At 57.8% G+C, this 16,299-nt stretch overlaps 1 protein-coding gene across 1 annotated transcript in view; it reads left to right on the top strand.

Moving 5' to 3' along the window:
* Positions 1-16,299, top strand: part of ITPK1 (inositol-tetrakisphosphate 1-kinase) — a 161,992-nt gene that overhangs the window by 88,601 nt on the left and 57,092 nt on the right. The window contains exon 4 of the mRNA XM_079914618.1: positions 4,303-4,428. Within this exon, the coding sequence (XP_079770744.1) occupies positions 4,303-4,428 (126 nt within the window). The remainder of the gene's footprint in view (positions 1-4,302; positions 4,429-16,299) is intronic.

Consider the following 16,299-nt stretch of genomic DNA (forward strand, 5'->3'; position numbering starts at 1 on the left):
CCATTAATTCTTCCTGTTTGGGGAGGGGTGAGTTCAGAAGTCTGGAAAAGGATTGAACTTCTGAGCTGGGACTTGGATGATGAGTAAGAGCTCACATGTGGACAGGGGGACGCGGGGTGGGGGACATCCCAGGCAGAGGGCTCGCTCTGGCAGAGGAGCAGAGCACCGCCCTGTGCAAGGTCTGGGGCAGCCGGGGCTGCATCCAAAGTGAACAGATGCTCCTACGGCTGCCTGAGGCCCTGAGTTGAGGGGGCAGGGGTCGTCGTTTGTGCCTGGTGCACAGGTGGGGTCCAGAAAATACTTGTCGAATTAACAAGTGACCAAGCAGAAGCAGGAACTGGTCTGGAGGGCTCATGTGCCACATCTCTAAACGGAATGTTCTCATCCAGCCCTGGGAAGTGTAGTTACGACATCCTCATTTTATGAATAGGGAAACCGAGGCACAGAGCAGTTAAGTGACCTGCTCCAGCCCAGAAGCCTCTGAGCCTGGAGGGGTTTCCAGGCATCTGCTGTGCCCATTATCCTATCCTGTCTTCCTCGACCAGGTGGTGGGGAAGGCGGGGGTAGGCGGAGCCCAGCTCACCTTGGGTCCGGGCCTGGGCATGATGGGGTTGCTTGTTTTGGAGGTCAGAGGTGACTGTTAGGCCACCGGGGTCCGCGGGCCTTTGTCCCATCTCCTCCCAGCCCTCCCCCCACCTTAGTCTGCCTCACTGCCTTCTTCGCTGAGGAAACAGGGGGCCCTTGTTCCCTCCGAGTTCTGAGTGCTCACAGAGCAGCATCCAGCGTTGGCCTCACAGGAGGGCGTGAATTGGAAACGTGGCGCCTGCAGACCCCCTCTGGCCACGGCAGGCGGCCCTTTCATCGGGACGCCTTGTGACTGGCTGAGAGGGACCCTTTCTGAGGAAGAGAACAGGTCCCTGGGACAGTTCCCTTTTCTGCGAACGGAGTGGGGTCAGAAAAACAAAATGGCACAACTGAAGTGAGTTCACTTCCACCCGAGCCCCCATCCCCACTGCATCTGGGAAACGAAGCCTCTGAGGTGCCTCCCCTGCCCCAGGGTTCCCTCCTGTGCAGCGTCCTCCATCTGAGGGTCCCTCGGCTCTGACACCCCCCCTCCTGAGGGTCCCCTCTGCTGCGGTCCCCCTCCTCTGCAGGGTCCCCTCCTCTGTGGCGCTGCCTCTCCCTCCTGAGGGTCCCTCCTCTGCAGGGTCCTGGGTTCTCTCCCACGTGCGCCCAGAGCCTGCTGAGTACCACTCCTGAGGATGCAGCCCCAGAGGGCCTTCTCCCCCTTCCCAGCCAGTGGAGAGAGACTGCCGGCTCCTTGGGGTAGACCCCCTCAGGATGACCAAGGCTTGTCTGGTCCATTGAGGAAAGGCAGTGCTGGAGGGCCATTTATTTATTTTATTTTATTTTATTTTATTTATTTATTTATTTATTTAGTTTTGCGGTGCGCGGGCCTCTCACTGTTGTGGCCTCTCCCGTTGCGGAGCACAGGCTCCGGACGCACAGGCTCAGTAGCACATGGCTCACGGGCCCAGCCGCTCCACAGCATGTGGGGTCTTCCCGGACCGGGGCACGAACCCACGTCCCCTGCATCGGCAGGCGGACTCTCCACCACTGCTCCACCGGGGAAGCCCTAGAGGGCCTTTTAGAGCCACTGACAGCACTGCTTGTGCCCCAGCAAGGATGCTGCAGCGATGCTGAGGGAGACCATCCAGGCCTGACGTGTGTCCTGATTGCTGTTCTCGTGAAAGGGTTTCACTGGCACAAAAATGCTTGGAAAATACACAAAGGAAGGTGGCCGGCTTCCAAAACTCAACTGTTTACCTTCAGTGGGGCGGCCGGGAACGTGGGGAGCTTATTTTCCAAACAGCCCACGGTTGTCAGGTCTACAGGCCTTGGGTGATGCCAGGCGAGCGTGAGCTGAGGGCATTTCCTGCCCACCTCCTTCCCCAAGCGCACTGGGGCCCCAGGTTCCTCTCAGGGGCTGACTCTGTCCCCTCTTGCTGCATGGGAAATGTCCTCTCTGGGATGGGGTTTCTGAGGCCCGGGGCGCCCTGCCCAGCATCACCATGTGACCCAGTTCTCGTCCATCCGTGGCTGTCTTGGTCTGAAAATATTGGCTTCTTGTTTTGGTGCCTGTCACAGTGGAGCCGCGGTTACAGCACAAATGGGCTTGTGTCTGTGGCACCTCTGAGAATGAGCTGTCCTTTGCCCGTGTTCCCACTTCCCACCGGCGGATCTGCCTTCCTTCCAATTCTGTTTTATTCTGGGAAGTGGAGTTGGATGGGAATGTAATAACGAATCCGCGGACAGAACCGGAAAGGTCCTTGGAGTTTCCTGTTTTTTATCCAAGGGGAAACTGAGACCCAGGGATGCCGCTAGGCTTTTGCACGGGCCCCAGGACACCTAGCAGCTTGGCTGCGGGCTGAGCCCATTGGTGTCACTGCGTGTCCAGGCCCCAGCCGGGCCACCTCCCACCCGTGAGACCTTGCCCGGTCATTTTTCCTCCTGGGCTCTAGGTGTCCTGGTCTGTGAAGGGGGACCATCACCCCCAGCTCCTGGCTGTGCTGTGAGGACAAATGCCGTTTCCCTTCCCCGTCCAGGAGTCCCAGAAGATGGGCAGCTTCTCAGCTGGTCTCATTTTTGCTGTTTTGTACACAGGCTAGTCACCACGGGGAAGGATCGGTGTCCTTCAGTATTTTCTTTTGGTGAAGTCCATGGGATTTTTTTTTTTTTTTTTCCAAATAGGTAAAATCCCTTAACATCTTTCCTGGCAGACAATAAAAAAGAGGAGTTAAGGATATCAGCAGAAAAGAGCTGGCACATTCCGAAGCCTTAACGGAAAAAGAGTTTAAATGAGGGAGGATGGCAAGGTGTGGGCAGGGTCAAAGGAGCCAGCGGGAGGTGGTGAGGCACCCCGAGAATGGCGGCTGTCACCACCCCAGGCCTCAGGGGACTAGGGGAAGGGAGAGCTTAGAGACAGTGGTGGTCGTGGGAGAGGGGCTGCCCTGCACAGTGGGGACGGTGGGAGCAAACACCCAGGCTCCTCTCCCCTCTTCTGCTGGTGTCTCCAAATGGCCGGACTCGGCCAGCAGCCAGAGGACAAGGCAGCTGGGTGGTCGTGGCTGTAGAGGACAGCGTCCCGTGGCACAGGGCAGGCATGGGGCGTGGGACAGGCCCGGCGGCAGCTCTGCCTCTGCCCTCTCACCGCGAGGTCCCAGGCAGGTCTCGGGAGTCTGTGTCTGTGGGATTCCTTCTCACTGTGTGGTTTGAAAATGAAAAGAAACGAACGGACATACGTTTTTAGCACAGTGTCTGCCTAGAGCTGTCACCGTGACTTCTTTATGAACGACTTTGAAACAAACAGTCGGGAATCCCGGAGGGAGGCCCGCCTGGGGGTGGGGCTGAGGGCAGGGATGGCGCTGGTGGCTGTCTCCGGCCTCTGCTGAGGCCACCCAGGGGGTCAGCCAGGTGCCGGGCTGGCGCCGTCCCCTCCAAGGGAGCGGGCCACGCAGCTGGTGGCGGCCGCGTGCCGGGCGGCAGACATCTGGCCAGTCAGGAAGCTCGGTGTCAGGCGGCCCCGGCTGTTGGCAGGTGCTCCTGTCTTGGGGGTCAGGTGATGCCGACTGTCTGTCAGCCAGCAGCTCTGGCTCCCCCCGGGGCCCGATCTTCCTAACCCCACGCTCTTAAAAAAATAAACACGCCCCCCAGTGGAGCCGTGCCTCAGGGACCCCAGGCAGCCTGCTGCCCCCTCACTTTGTCATCATAGGCCCTGATCTCTGTGAAGTACCAGCTTCTGGTCTCTCAAAGCAGCAGCTCTCAGATTCGCGCAGATCACAGCTTTGCCGAGACTGTGTGTAGTTTTGTGGAGAGAGCGTCCGCTTGCATCTCAGTTCAGGTCTGGCCGTGTGACTTCAGTCGTTGGACTTGACCTCCCTGAACCCTGGTGTCCCCACCTGAAAAACCTGGGTGGTAGGGCAGCTGCAGCGTGGCCAGTAAATGCTTTCACAGCGACTCTCCCTCGATCCACAGAAACTTCGTCACCCTGATTCCACGTGTGTATTTTCTGTGTCCTGGGCCGCTTGGGGCTCAGGGACAGAAGTGTAAACACAGGGCCTGCCCCGGAAGGGCTCCAGGTCCTCAGCGAGTTCATCCCATTCGTCCCGTCCTGTCCCACGAGTGCCAGCCCTCCTCCTGCCCCCTCTCCGTGCTGCGGGGACATGCAGAGGAGACGGGATAGATGGGGCAGCGGGCCCAGGAGCTGAAGTTGTTCTTTTTCTCTGTGTCTCCCGCTTGTAGCTGAACCTTAGCCGGCCAATCGAGGAGCAGGGCCCCCTGGACGTCATCATCCACAAGCTGACCGATGTCATCCTCGAAGCCGACCAGAACGACAGCCAGTCCCTGGAGCTGGTGCACAGGTTCCAGGTGCGTGGAGGGGTGAGGCGGGGGCCGGGAGCGGTGCTGTGCATTTCCAAAGCTGTGGAGCCGCCTTGCCGTGTACTCTGTACACACGGCTCTGCCACCGCCAAGAAGACATGGGCTTGTGGTCGGGCACTTCCCTGCCGGGGCCTCCGTCCCGTCGGGGGCGAGACGGGATTGAACCAGGGCACGGTTGGCACCCGCTCTGCCCTCTACGCTGAGAGACCTGATTTACCGATCTGAGCACTGCAGAGTGCGCACGTGCCTGTGCGTCCTCAGCGACACACAGCCGCAGCCACAGGCGTTGAGTTGGCACAGGGGCGGAACCCTCTTGCCACCCCTGGAGAAAGGGACCCCCAAGGGCCTTTGAACTGGAGCGGCTGCCCTTGGCCCCTGAGTCCTGCCGTGGTGGAGGACCCCTCTCCGAGCTCACGGCTTTGACCCTGAGTGCCCATCTCTGAGCTGGGACCAAGTCCTCTTGGCTTTTCCCTTCTCCCTTCCCCGTTTCCCCAGCAGCCTGGGTCCTGACCCCACGGTAACCCGCCCGCCACCTTGGGGGGCGCTGCCATTGCCGCCGCTGACTTGCCCTGTGTTTTCTGTGTTGTGGACAAGAGCATGATTCATTCCCCAGGAAAGCGGCTCGGGGGTCATGAAAAACAAGGTCATGTTATCAGTGAAAATGCAGCTGAGAGAGAGAGGGCCTCCCTGTGGGAGGGATGCTCGAGCCAGCGCTTTGCAGTGTGTGATAACCGGAGGGTTGACGTCCTGTCTTTCTTTATCAGGACAAAGGGGACTCTCATCGCCACATAGCAGCCCTCCTGCTGACAGCATTTTCTTCCCCCATGTGTCCAGGGTCGGTGGCCTCAGCCTCCCTCACTTCCCTGTGGCTCTCGCCCCCTTCTTGACGGACTCTGGCAGATTCCCGCTTCCCATGAGCCCTGGTGGCCCGTTTGTGGCCCTGCTGGTGTCCTGTCCCACTCCCCCACGCAAGTGGGGAGATGCGCTGTCCACACGTGGTGCCCTGCAGGGCCTTTGCCTGGCCAGCAACCTGAAGTCTCTTCCGCTTGCATGGGGCTGGGAGGCCGTGGGGAAAGGCGTGTTAGGGCTCCTCTGTGAGCTCGCCGAGCCTCAGTTTTCTTATTTGTAAAATGGTGTTAGTACCAGGAAAACCTCACACCGTGTTGGGAAGAGTAAACAACACGATGCGTATGAAGTGCTTCACCCGGTGCTCAGGCCCCAGCCAGTGCTTAGTTGGTGGTCGATACCAGTGTGATCACATGACCCCCTCGAGCCTCAGTTTCCTCTTCTGTAAAATGGGGTTGCTGCTAGGTCCTATTTCTTAAGGTGGGCAGGTGGCTGTGAGAAGTAAATGTCTTTGAGTATGTAGAAGTGTCTAATGTTTGCTGAGTTCTTACAGCTGCTCCCACCACTACTGCCTGTGTCATTACTTTCTTAGATAAAGGACTGGGAGTTAGGGAGCAACCAACCCTGGGGGGCCTCCCATCCCCTGCTCCCCGCAAGCACACCCACAGCCCACGGCGCAGGGCAGGTGGTGGCTGAGCACTGAAGGGGAACTTGGTCCCCTGTGTTCCTGTTCTTGTGCAGAGAAGGTTGGAGAGCATGTCAGGCGGCACGTGGGGACGTGCAGCTCCAAGGGTTTCAGCCACCGGCTGCGTTTCCCAGGGAGGTCTCGGCTGGGTCCCAGGAGTCTGTCCCACCCGGGGCACACACAGCAGCCGGCCCTCAGATGCCTGAGGTGACCTCAGGATAACCTTCCAGCCTCAGTATCTCCAGGATAAATACTGCCGTCTGTGCTTGAGCATGAAGCGGATATCTGCTAAGGCCGGGATGTTTCCTCTTTTGCGAAGAGCACGCTCCTTTGGGGAGAAGGGTGACAGGCTGCACTTTGCACAGGCCCCAAGAAGAGAGGAGAGGGGCAGGGGCCGGTGGAGAGAGGGACTGAGAGGTGCCAGGTGAGGCCTGCTCAGCAGCACGCAGGCCATCCTCCCGCCACGGGGCCCTGGGCTGTCGGCGCTGACCTGGTCTTCCCACCCTGCGTGAGATACGAGATTCAAGTTCAGAGCCAGGCCATAGAGTGACACTTGACCTTGACCGTGCCGTTGTTTTCAGATTTCTGTTTTAATATTTATTCTCGGGACATGAACAGGGAGGCACGGGCTTAGGTGCGGGGAGGGGCCCAGGGTCAGCAGAGGCAGAGGGACATTCAGATTTCAGAGACTGGGAAGCAGGGCCCCGGGCTTGGGTTTGCAAAGCTGGCCTTTCTGCATTTTGTTGTAAGCAAACGGAGAAAGGTGGTTTGCCCCAGAAGGGGCTCAGCTCGAAGGGCCTTCACCAAAGGCGATACTCGGGTCCCTGGGGAAGTGGCTTGGGGCTGTGTGGGTCAAGATAGATGAGTTTCTGAGATGTTTCTGACAGCCCTAGAGCATTCCGCCCATGGGATGCTTCCATTAAACCTCCAGGACCCAGGGACGGACAGGAATTCTCAGAGCTGAGAGGTTATGCTTTTTTTCTGGCTGCCCTTGTGGACAGGTTGGGGGTTGTGTGTCTGGAGCTTATGCAGATCACTAAAGCTGGTTGCCATAGAAATCAACTCCCAAGCTGCCACCTCCCCCCGCCCCCCCACCGAAAGGAATATTGGCCTCGAGAGGGCTTGGCGTGGAGAATGATCAGGATGATTCAGTTGTTTTTCTGCGCCAAGGTTCTCGTGGAGCCGACGGCCTGGTGCCGCCGAGGCTCTGCCCGAGATTCAGTTTTCAGGGAACAGACCTGGACAGAGGCCCCCTGGGGTGGTGGGAGGGCTTCCTGGCCTCTAGAGCTGCTTCTTCAGGGGAGTGACCAGAACCTCCTCCCTGTGGCATCCAGGGCCAGCTGTCAGGTGTGGCCCGGGGGCCGAGGGGGTGGCCCTCCTGCTGCTGCCCCAGAATCGTTCGAAGTGTTATGGCGACTGTATTCCATGAGTCAGGTGGGGCTGTCTGGGTGGGTCTTCCTGGGGTTTCCCTGAATGAGCTCGGAAGGAGGAGGTTTGAGTCTAAACTGTCGCCTCTTCTCCCCATCTTCGTTAGCTGGAAGGATGTTAAGTGTCCCCCAGATGGCCCCTGGACCCCCTGTGTGACCACAGGGACAGCTTCCTCTGAAGTGGCACAGTGCTTGCTGAGCTCCGTCCACAGGAGCCCCCAGCCCGGAGGGGAGGCCTCGGGAAACCAGGAACTGCACTCACAGACCCCAGGGTGATGCGCTAGGAGACGCGCAGACCTGATCCCCGCTCATCCTGACTAAAAACTCTTTCACACCTTTTCATTGCGATGATAGTGAAGACTGTAGCCTCTGACGTGGCCCGTGAGGCCTGCAGTCTGGCCGCGGCCTCCCTCCCCCCCTCCCCAGCCTCATCTTGTCCCACCCGCCCCTTCCTTGCCTTGCTGGCCCTCCTGCAGCAGCTGCTCAAGCTCTGAGCTCTTTTCCACCTCAGTGCCTTTGCACAGGACGTTCCCTTAATTGGAATTCGTCCCCACCCCCAGCTCACAGCTCAGGTGTCCCTTCCTCAGGGATGTCTCTCTGATTACCTGACTTAGGACACATTCCCTGTCCCGGACCCTTAAAACTTTGCACCTTTCCTTCCCTCTGTTTGGAAGTTTGTCATTCTCTACTGGTTGCTTCTGCCAGTCTCTCCATTTGGGGATTATAGCTCCGCAGGAGCAGAGATCACGTCTGCTTCAAGCTCCCCGGGTATCCCCTTTGCCGCACACAGTGCCTGGTACGTAGGAGACATGCCTACGTGTCTGTGAAGTGGAAGAGCGTCGTGGGTGCGGGGCTGGTGCAGGACGCCCATGCGGGTCAGGGGAGGGAGAAAGTGGCTCCAGTGGGTAGCTGGGCGGGGGCGGGGAAGGCTCACGAGGCAGACAGCACCGCCTTTTGGGTGCATGTGGACCTCCCTTCGGATGTGGGGACCTGCAAGACCATAAGAGTGGAGAGAGTGCTTTTCACACCAGGCTGTGGGGCTTGGACTTTATCCTGAAGGCTCAGGGTGGGAGCGATAAGATCAGATTTAACTGGAACGAGAGACCCTGCGTAGGAGGGGGAATTACCAGTGCAGGATGAACTCCGAGCAGTGGGGACACTGTGGTCATTGGAACCTGGCAGTTTTCTGAGATGGAGAGGGACTCATGCCATTGGAGGCTCAGCAGTGCCGCCTTCTCACTCCAGGGCCCCTGTGGTCCTGAGCGTTCCTTGCTCAGCCGTGACAGGCCAGCCTCTGAGCGGTCCGGCCCGGCCCTCCTGGGCCCGTGCAGGACGATGCTCCGCGCACCCCCCTCGGGTCCCGTCAGCTGTTTGGTTGTATGAAGTGGATCTGGGAGGGTGCTCTTCCCTCGCCGCGGGGGTGTCGGCAGAGAACGCACACTTTGCACGTTGGTTCTTCGTCGTCATTACCTGAAAGGAAGTAGCATTTCAGTAGCCCAGCTCCCTACCCCCTACCCCTTATCCTTTTAAAAAACAAGGAGATGCACATACCATACAATTCACTCTTTCAAAGTGTACCATCCAGTGGTTTTTAATGTATCCACAGATGTGTACAGCCATCACTACAGTCAGTTTTAGAACATTTTCATCACCTCAGAAAGAAACGCTGTACCCTTTAACTGTCACCCCGTGCCCACCCCAGCCGTAGACAACCACCACTTTCTGTCTCTATAGATTTCCCCGTTCTGGACTTCAATATGCATGGAATCATATAATACACCATCTTTCGGAATTCCCTGGTGGTCTAGTGGTTAGGACTCCACGCTTGCACTGCCGAGGGCACGGGTTCAATCCTTGGTTGGGGAACTGAGATCCCACAGGCCACGTGTAGAGGCCAAAAAAAAAAAAAAGACAATACCATCTTTTGTGACTCGTTTCTTTCCCACAGCATAATGTTTTTAAGGTTCATCCATGTTGTACCGTGGATCTGTGCTTCTTTCCTTTTCACGGCTGAATAATATTCCAGTGTATGGCTAGACCACATTGTGTCTGTCCAGTCATCAGCTGGTGGACATTCGGTGGTTTCTGTCTTTTGCCTGTTATGAAGAACGCTGTTGGAAACATGCATGCGCATGGTTTTTTTTTTTTTTATTTTGCGGTACGCGGGCCTCTCACTGTTGTGGCCTCTCCCGTTGCGGAGCGCAGGCTCCGGACGCGCAGGCTCAGTGGCCATGGCTCACGGGCCCAGCCGCTCCGCGGCATGTGGGATCTTCCCAGACTGGGGCACGAACCCGTGTCCCCTGCATCGGCAGGCGGACTCTCAACCACTGCGCCACCAGGGAAGCCCTCATGCGCATGTTTTTATGCGTACGTGTGTTTTCATTTCTCTGGGGTATACACCCAGGAGTGGAATTGCTGGGGCCGGTGGTCGGTTGAGGAACCGCCAGACTATTTTCCCTGGTGGCTGTACCATTTTAGATCCCCACCGCATATAAAGGTTCCAGTCTCTCTACATCCTTGCCAACACGTATCTGACTTTGATTTTCGCCATCCTAGTGGGCGTGCAATGGTATCTTGTAGTTTTGAATTGGTTTAAAATTTCTCCGGCAGCCAATGATGTCAAGCATTTTTCTGCGTGTCTGTCGAACACTTGTATATCTTCCTTGGAGCCTTCCTTATACTCTGTGTGCAAATGTCTAGAGCCCTCAGATTTGCCTTTTTCCTCCTCCAGATTGTTGGGCGCCCACAGCAGGGTGGTTAGGAGCGCTGATAACTGGAGCCCTTGCCTGGCCTCAGAGCTGGCCTCCCCACTGCTTGCTGGCTGGCCTTTGGCATGTGCTCAGTTCCCTCATCTATAAAAAGTGGACAGCCATCGTCCACACCTCCCAGGACTGTGGGGGGACTGAGTATGTTAACACGTGTCCAGCCCTCAGAGCACTGGTGATCCTCGAGGCGTGAGTTGAGAATCTGCTGGGGCCCGGCCCCGGGGCAGGAAGCGGGCCCGCATGTGGCCCGCCGCTCCCTGGCGGTGTAGCTGCAGGCTCCAGTGTCCTCCTGAGATGCTGGAGGACGTCGGAGGGGGTGACTTTCAAGACCCCTCCCTCTCCATTCTGTGGGGACTGGCTCGGCCGCGCCGCAGTAACGAGCAGCTCCCGGGACCCAGCACAGGCCTCCTCCTGCCCTGTGCCGCACACCCTCCGAGGGCTGGCTGAGCTCTGCTGCACGTCTGGGACCCGGATGACGGGCAGCTGCTGACGGGTCCTGGTGGCTGAGGGAAGAGACCTCAGTGAAGCTCATCCTGGCTCTTAGCTTCTGCCCCAAAGTGACACAAGCTGGGGACTCCTAACATTTCAGTGGCCACACGGGTCCTCCAGGCAGGGATCAGGGAAGTAGGAGCCGCCTGCAGGCCGGGGAGCCGAACATGGTGAACAGCAATACACAGGGCCCTTTTCTTCTAAAAAATAAAAAGGACGCTTCAACAAGTTAACATGCAGGATGCCCTCGGCCCCGAGTGCGTGCAAGCGTTCACCACTCTTACTGTTAGCGCCTGGCGTGTGAGAACACGTGTAAAACACTCTGCCCAGCTGGAGCCCTTAGTGACCACTCAGTTGTGTCAGCTTGTTCTCATACCATGACGATAGTCCAGCAGCCTTATCTGTGACTGTCGGTTGCAGCCAACTTGAGAGTGCTTAGAGAAGTCAGTGAGACAGTGATTATGCAAGTGTCCCCAAGTGAGAGCTGTGCTCTGTGACAGGGGGGTGGGAATATGGACTGTCCTTAGAGCAGGCCCGGGTGGCCTTCAGGGGGACTTTGGATACTGTGCCTGGCTCCACTGCTCACCAGCTCACCCACCTGGGCCTCGGTTTCCCCACCTGCCATGCCAGGAACACACCAGGATGCCAGCAGAAGACGGTGGCATTGAGAGCAGTGGTACCCAACCCCAAAGGCCATTGCCGTGAACAGCGGTGATCACCTCCAAGACCACAGCTCCGTTTTACTCCGAGACCCCTCTGGCTCCGAAATGATTTCACAGCTGTGTTGACTCAAACCCTGTCAACCTCAGATGTTTACTGAGCAGCTGTCAGCATGGGGCTCTGTACTGTGTGCTGTAGGCGCAGAGGGCAAGGAGAAGAAACAACAGTTTTTGTTGTTGGAGGCTTTCTAATCTGATTAAGAAGATGACGTCTAAACCTATCAAAAGTTAAGTGAGTTTGTCTGTCTTGGGGGCAGTGCCTGGTGGCATGTGGGCCTTCTGGACGGGGCTCAGAGCCCTGAGCACCAGGGAATGATTCAGGCCGTCACCATGGAGCCACGGGAGAGGCCACGGTTTCCCGAGCACATCCCAAGTGGCCCTCTCTGTCTTGGGCACTCCACATCTTGTATCTGTCTCATTGGATGCTTATATATCAATCCATGGGAAAAATGGAATCACTTCCCCATCTTTTTAGGTGACAAAACTGAGGCCCAAGGAAGTTAGATCACTTGCCTACAGCCAATCAGTAAGAAGGTGGCTGTGCTCTTTTCAGATATGCTTCAGAGGGGCTTTGGCCGGCAGCGGACGGACCCCTGGAGGATTGAGAGCCAGTGATTCCCGGTCCCTGTCTAGCATTGCTCTGACATCGGTGGTGCCACACCATGATAAAATGTTGGCCGGCAGAGGCCAGGGGAGGCAGAGCTGGGCAGATCTGGTGGCTCTGGCCCGAGGACAGATCCTGTCCCGGGAGGCTGTGAGGTCAGCCTCCCCATGACTGCTGCCCTGGGTCACGAGGCCCCTCCTCCCGTGGCGGAAGTGGCCGCGCACAGTCCACCCATTGTGCGTCCAGGCCAGGCCAGCGGACAGTGGCTGTGAGTCTCTCATTCTGCCCCAGGGAGCTTGGGGCCATTTAGGGCCATTGAGTGTCTGCAGGGCCTTTCCCTGTGGCGGGGGAGGCCAGCCCCCCAGGAAGACGCACAGCTTTATGACCCTGCCTGTTACCTGCCCAGAGCAGAGATGGACTTTGTACAGCACTGGGTGGGGCGGTGGGAGGGACGGCCACGCGAAAGCCGGAGCTCACCCGGCGCGCTGGCCGTGGTCCCTCTGTGTGTGTGCGTGGACAGTCACCATTTCACAGCTCAGGGTTGCAGGTCTTCTGGGTTTTAGAAATACTCATGTTTGCTACTAATACATTTTCCCAAAGTCATAGGGAAAACTTGTGTATACACATTTCAGGGTTCCTTAGTTCGGCCCTGTGGACGTGTTGGGCTCCTCGAGTACCAGTATCTGGGTTTTGGAGATTGGGAACCCCCACCAAGAGGTCTGTAGTCCCGTGGGTTCTTTATTTCAGGAACATCTACGGCAGGAAGGTGTCTTCCACTCTCCTCCTGGCCTCTTTAGGGCCATGACTTCCTGACTTGCTCTGTGCCACCCATGTGGTCTGTGTGCCCACGATAAAGGCCCCTGTGGTTTCTTTTGACTTTGTGTAATAAATCACAAAGTCTCTCACCAGCCAAGAGTAAAGCTGCTCTGGTGGGCCACGGGCTGGGCCTCCGCTGACCTCCGTCCTCTGGAGACGGACAGAGTGAGCCACGAGGACCTTCTGTGAGCCCCTCCCACGCTGGCCGGGGTCCATGCCCCCTGCCTCAGGCCTCACACACTCCCTGGCTTCTAGCCCCTGACCTGGCCAGTATCTCGCAGTCTCTCCATTGGTCCATGAGATCATTCGTCAGATAACCACTGTGTCATTCATTCCACAAGTCTTAATTGAGCACTTGCTGAGTGCCAGGAATCCTAAAAGACATCGCAGATACAAAAAATAAGACAGGTCAGGTGAATGCAGCCCTTTCCCCACGGAGTGTGTGTGTGTGAGTGAGTGTGTGGGTGGGTGGGTGTGAGTGAGGGTATGTGTGGGTGTGAGTGTGTGGGTGTGAGTGTGTGTGTGTGAGAGTGTGTGTGTGTGTGTGTTGCTATAGGGGAGGCAGGGTTGATGCTAAGAAAACACAAGTAAATGGAGGAAAAGCACCGTAGTCTCCATTTACGGTAAGTTCTAGGAAGAAGAAAAATCAAGACCTGTGATAACAGGGAGGGTGTTATCACCTCTCTGAGGAGGTGACACTTGAGCCAGGCCTAAAAGGCCTAGTGAGCAGGGGGAGGGAGTGAAGCAGGCGAGGGGGCTACGTCTGCCAGGCCCCTTGGCGAGACGGGCGCAGAGGCCTGCGGGCCTGGAATGGGCTGGTGCAGCTGAGCGCAGCAGCGGCGGGAGAATGCGGAGCGAGGGTGCGCTGGCTGCCACTTCGAAGAGGGCTGAGGGTGTGCAGCAGGAAGCGAGACAGTTGTCGCAGCACTAGGGGTCATTGCCAGGGTCACGGCCGGCAGCAGTAGCTGTCTCTGTTCTCTGTTCTGCTGCAGCCAGAGGCTGGGAAGGCGGGGTGGCCTCGTGCAGGGGTGAGGCGCCCAGGCCTCCCCCGGCCCAAGTGGCCCCGCGTCCCAGAGTTCAGCGGCACACTGCGAACTCTGCTGTGGCTCCAGACAGCTCCTCTCTCCCCGCGAGCGACGCTGGGGTGCCCCAAGTCCTGGCTGTAGCCTTGCTCACCCAGCAGGGCAGGAGCGGGCGCCTGCGCTTGCTCTGGGAACTGGGAGTCTGACTCCGGCTGGAGGGCTGTGGCCCCGGCTGGGCGGGCAGAGCGGCCTGTGGCCGGGGTCCTGGGAAGCAGCCTGAAGGCAGGGGCCACGCCCCAGGCTCACCTGGACAGGTGTGTGGAGAAGGCGCGCATGGTTAAGACGGGTGCTTAAGGAGTGAGGGGCTGCTGCTGACCCGGGGCGGAACCGAGCTGCTGGGACCAGGCAGCCCCTGTCCACTTCTCACTTCGCTCAGCTGTTGGCTGCGACACCTGGTCACATAACCACTGGGACCCCCTCCGGTCCCGACAGTGACCCCTGAGTGGAAAGGCCAGCCTGTCCTGGTTTAGTGTCAGCCGGTGAGGAGATGCCTTCTCCTGGCTGGCACCCAGCCCCGCAGATCCCTCCCCAGGCCCGGAGGTGTGTGGCCGAGGTCTCTGTTTGCCTGAGGACCTGAGCAGTGCCGTGGCAGTGTGACAGGGCATGTGACATTTGTCAGGTGCTCAGCCTGGCCGGGCACCCTGCCAGCCTCCCGCTGACGGGAGGTGGAGAACACGTAAGTTTGGTGCTGAGGTCTGGGGACAGAAAGGGAGGTATTGTTCTCGTCGGGGGCCTGGAAGCGGGGGAGAAGGTGTTTGTTGTCTCAGATGGTAAAGTGTTCCGTTTCCTCCCCGCCCCCTCTTCCTCAGCGTTCGGGGTTACACTTTGATGGGATTGCTTTTCTTCATGGACTTATTGTGAGCTCTGTCAACCACAGTGTGTCGTCCCCACGGGGACCCCGGTTTTCTCTCCTAGATGGCTGAGCGAGGCGCGAGTCACCGCAGACCGTCTGGGAAGATGACTCAGGCGGATGGACAGTCGTGGGTGGCATCCGGCCTGGAGATGGGATGGGGGTGCCCGTGACCCGGGCACACTGGGGCGGGTGTGCAAGTCACACACCCAGGGTGCTGGGGCCCAGCCCCGCCTCCACAGGTGCTCTGCTTCCCTCCCCCCACCCCCCAGCTGGAAGGGGTTTCCCTCTGCTCCGTCAGTGGCGCAGATCGCATCCAGTTCATTCTAGAGCCTGGCGCCTGGGTGCTCCAACCTCTTCTTGTCTCTTCTGAACCCCTGGTTCTGTGACTTTTGTTCACCCGCAGGGACAGTGGGGCGTTATTGCTGGTGTTCTGCTCCCAGGAAGCTCCCCAAATGCTCCAGTGTTTCTCCCACCTTCTGCCCCCGGGACAGTGAGTTTAACCAGCCTATTCATGCACTGTGGTTCTGCTGGATTCCGTAGGCATGGCCTTGCCCGTGTCCCCTCCGTCTGGCTCTCTGCCGTCTGACGTAGGTAACACATGCACATGCAGCAAATTCAAGGAGCCTTTTCCCACCCCTGCTGCCCGTCCAGCGCATCCCCGTGTTGGGGGCAGCCGTGGTTGCAGCAGCCTAGAGCCTTTTTAGGTGAGTTCCATGTACATGAGCAAAGACGGTCTTCCCGTCCTCACACAAAGCCATTATTCTGCGTGATCTTTCTTGGAAATGATTTCATATCAGTCTTTCCCTCATGCTGCCTTATTCTTTTTAATGGCTGCATAGTATTCTATTCAATGGCCTTAAATCCTTTTCTTAACCATTTCTCTCCTGATAGACACTTAGGACATTTCTGATCATGTTTCGGAAACATGCTGCAGCGGTTAAGTATCTTTGTACCTATATCTTTGTGTGCACGTGTATGGAATTATGTGGGATAAATACCTAGAAATAGAAATGCTGAATTTATGTAGTCTTAATTTTGGCTGTTGCCCAATTTCTCTCCATAGACGTTGGGCCAATAACACTCCCTCCAAGCAAGTGCTGGCCCATGTCCCACCACTTTGGGAGGTGTTTCTAATCGGTTGAATTTGGCCAAGTTGCAGAGAATCGGAGAGTGCCGGGACCCTGGCAATCACCTCCTCATCCTGTTGTTTCTTTCCGTGGGGCACTCAGGGCCCTGGGAGGGGCAGTGTCTGGGCCACCTTGCTCCTGTCTGGTGCTCGTGCACACCCTACCTTTCTCCTCTGCACTCCCTGTGCTGCAAGGGCCTGACCACCCGGGCCTGAGCTCGTGGGTTTAAATAACGGGTCTGAAGAGCAGGATAGGCTGAGGGGCAGATTGCATCGTCCTTTTCCTTTCAGCAGCTCTGCCGGATCAGAGACAGTATCGTGCCAAAGGTCAGGCGGCATCTCTGTCCTTCCTGAACTGCGAAGCCCGGCACACGTGCCCCCAAGGCCGGCACTGCGCCTGACGCGCTGCCCAGGCCTCGTCCCTTCCAAGCTTGGCCCCTTAGCCTT

This window comes from Stenella coeruleoalba (assembly GCF_951394435.1).
Source record: "Stenella coeruleoalba genome assembly, chromosome: 2".
Classification (NCBI taxonomy): Eukaryota; Metazoa; Chordata; class Mammalia; order Artiodactyla; family Delphinidae; genus Stenella; species Stenella coeruleoalba.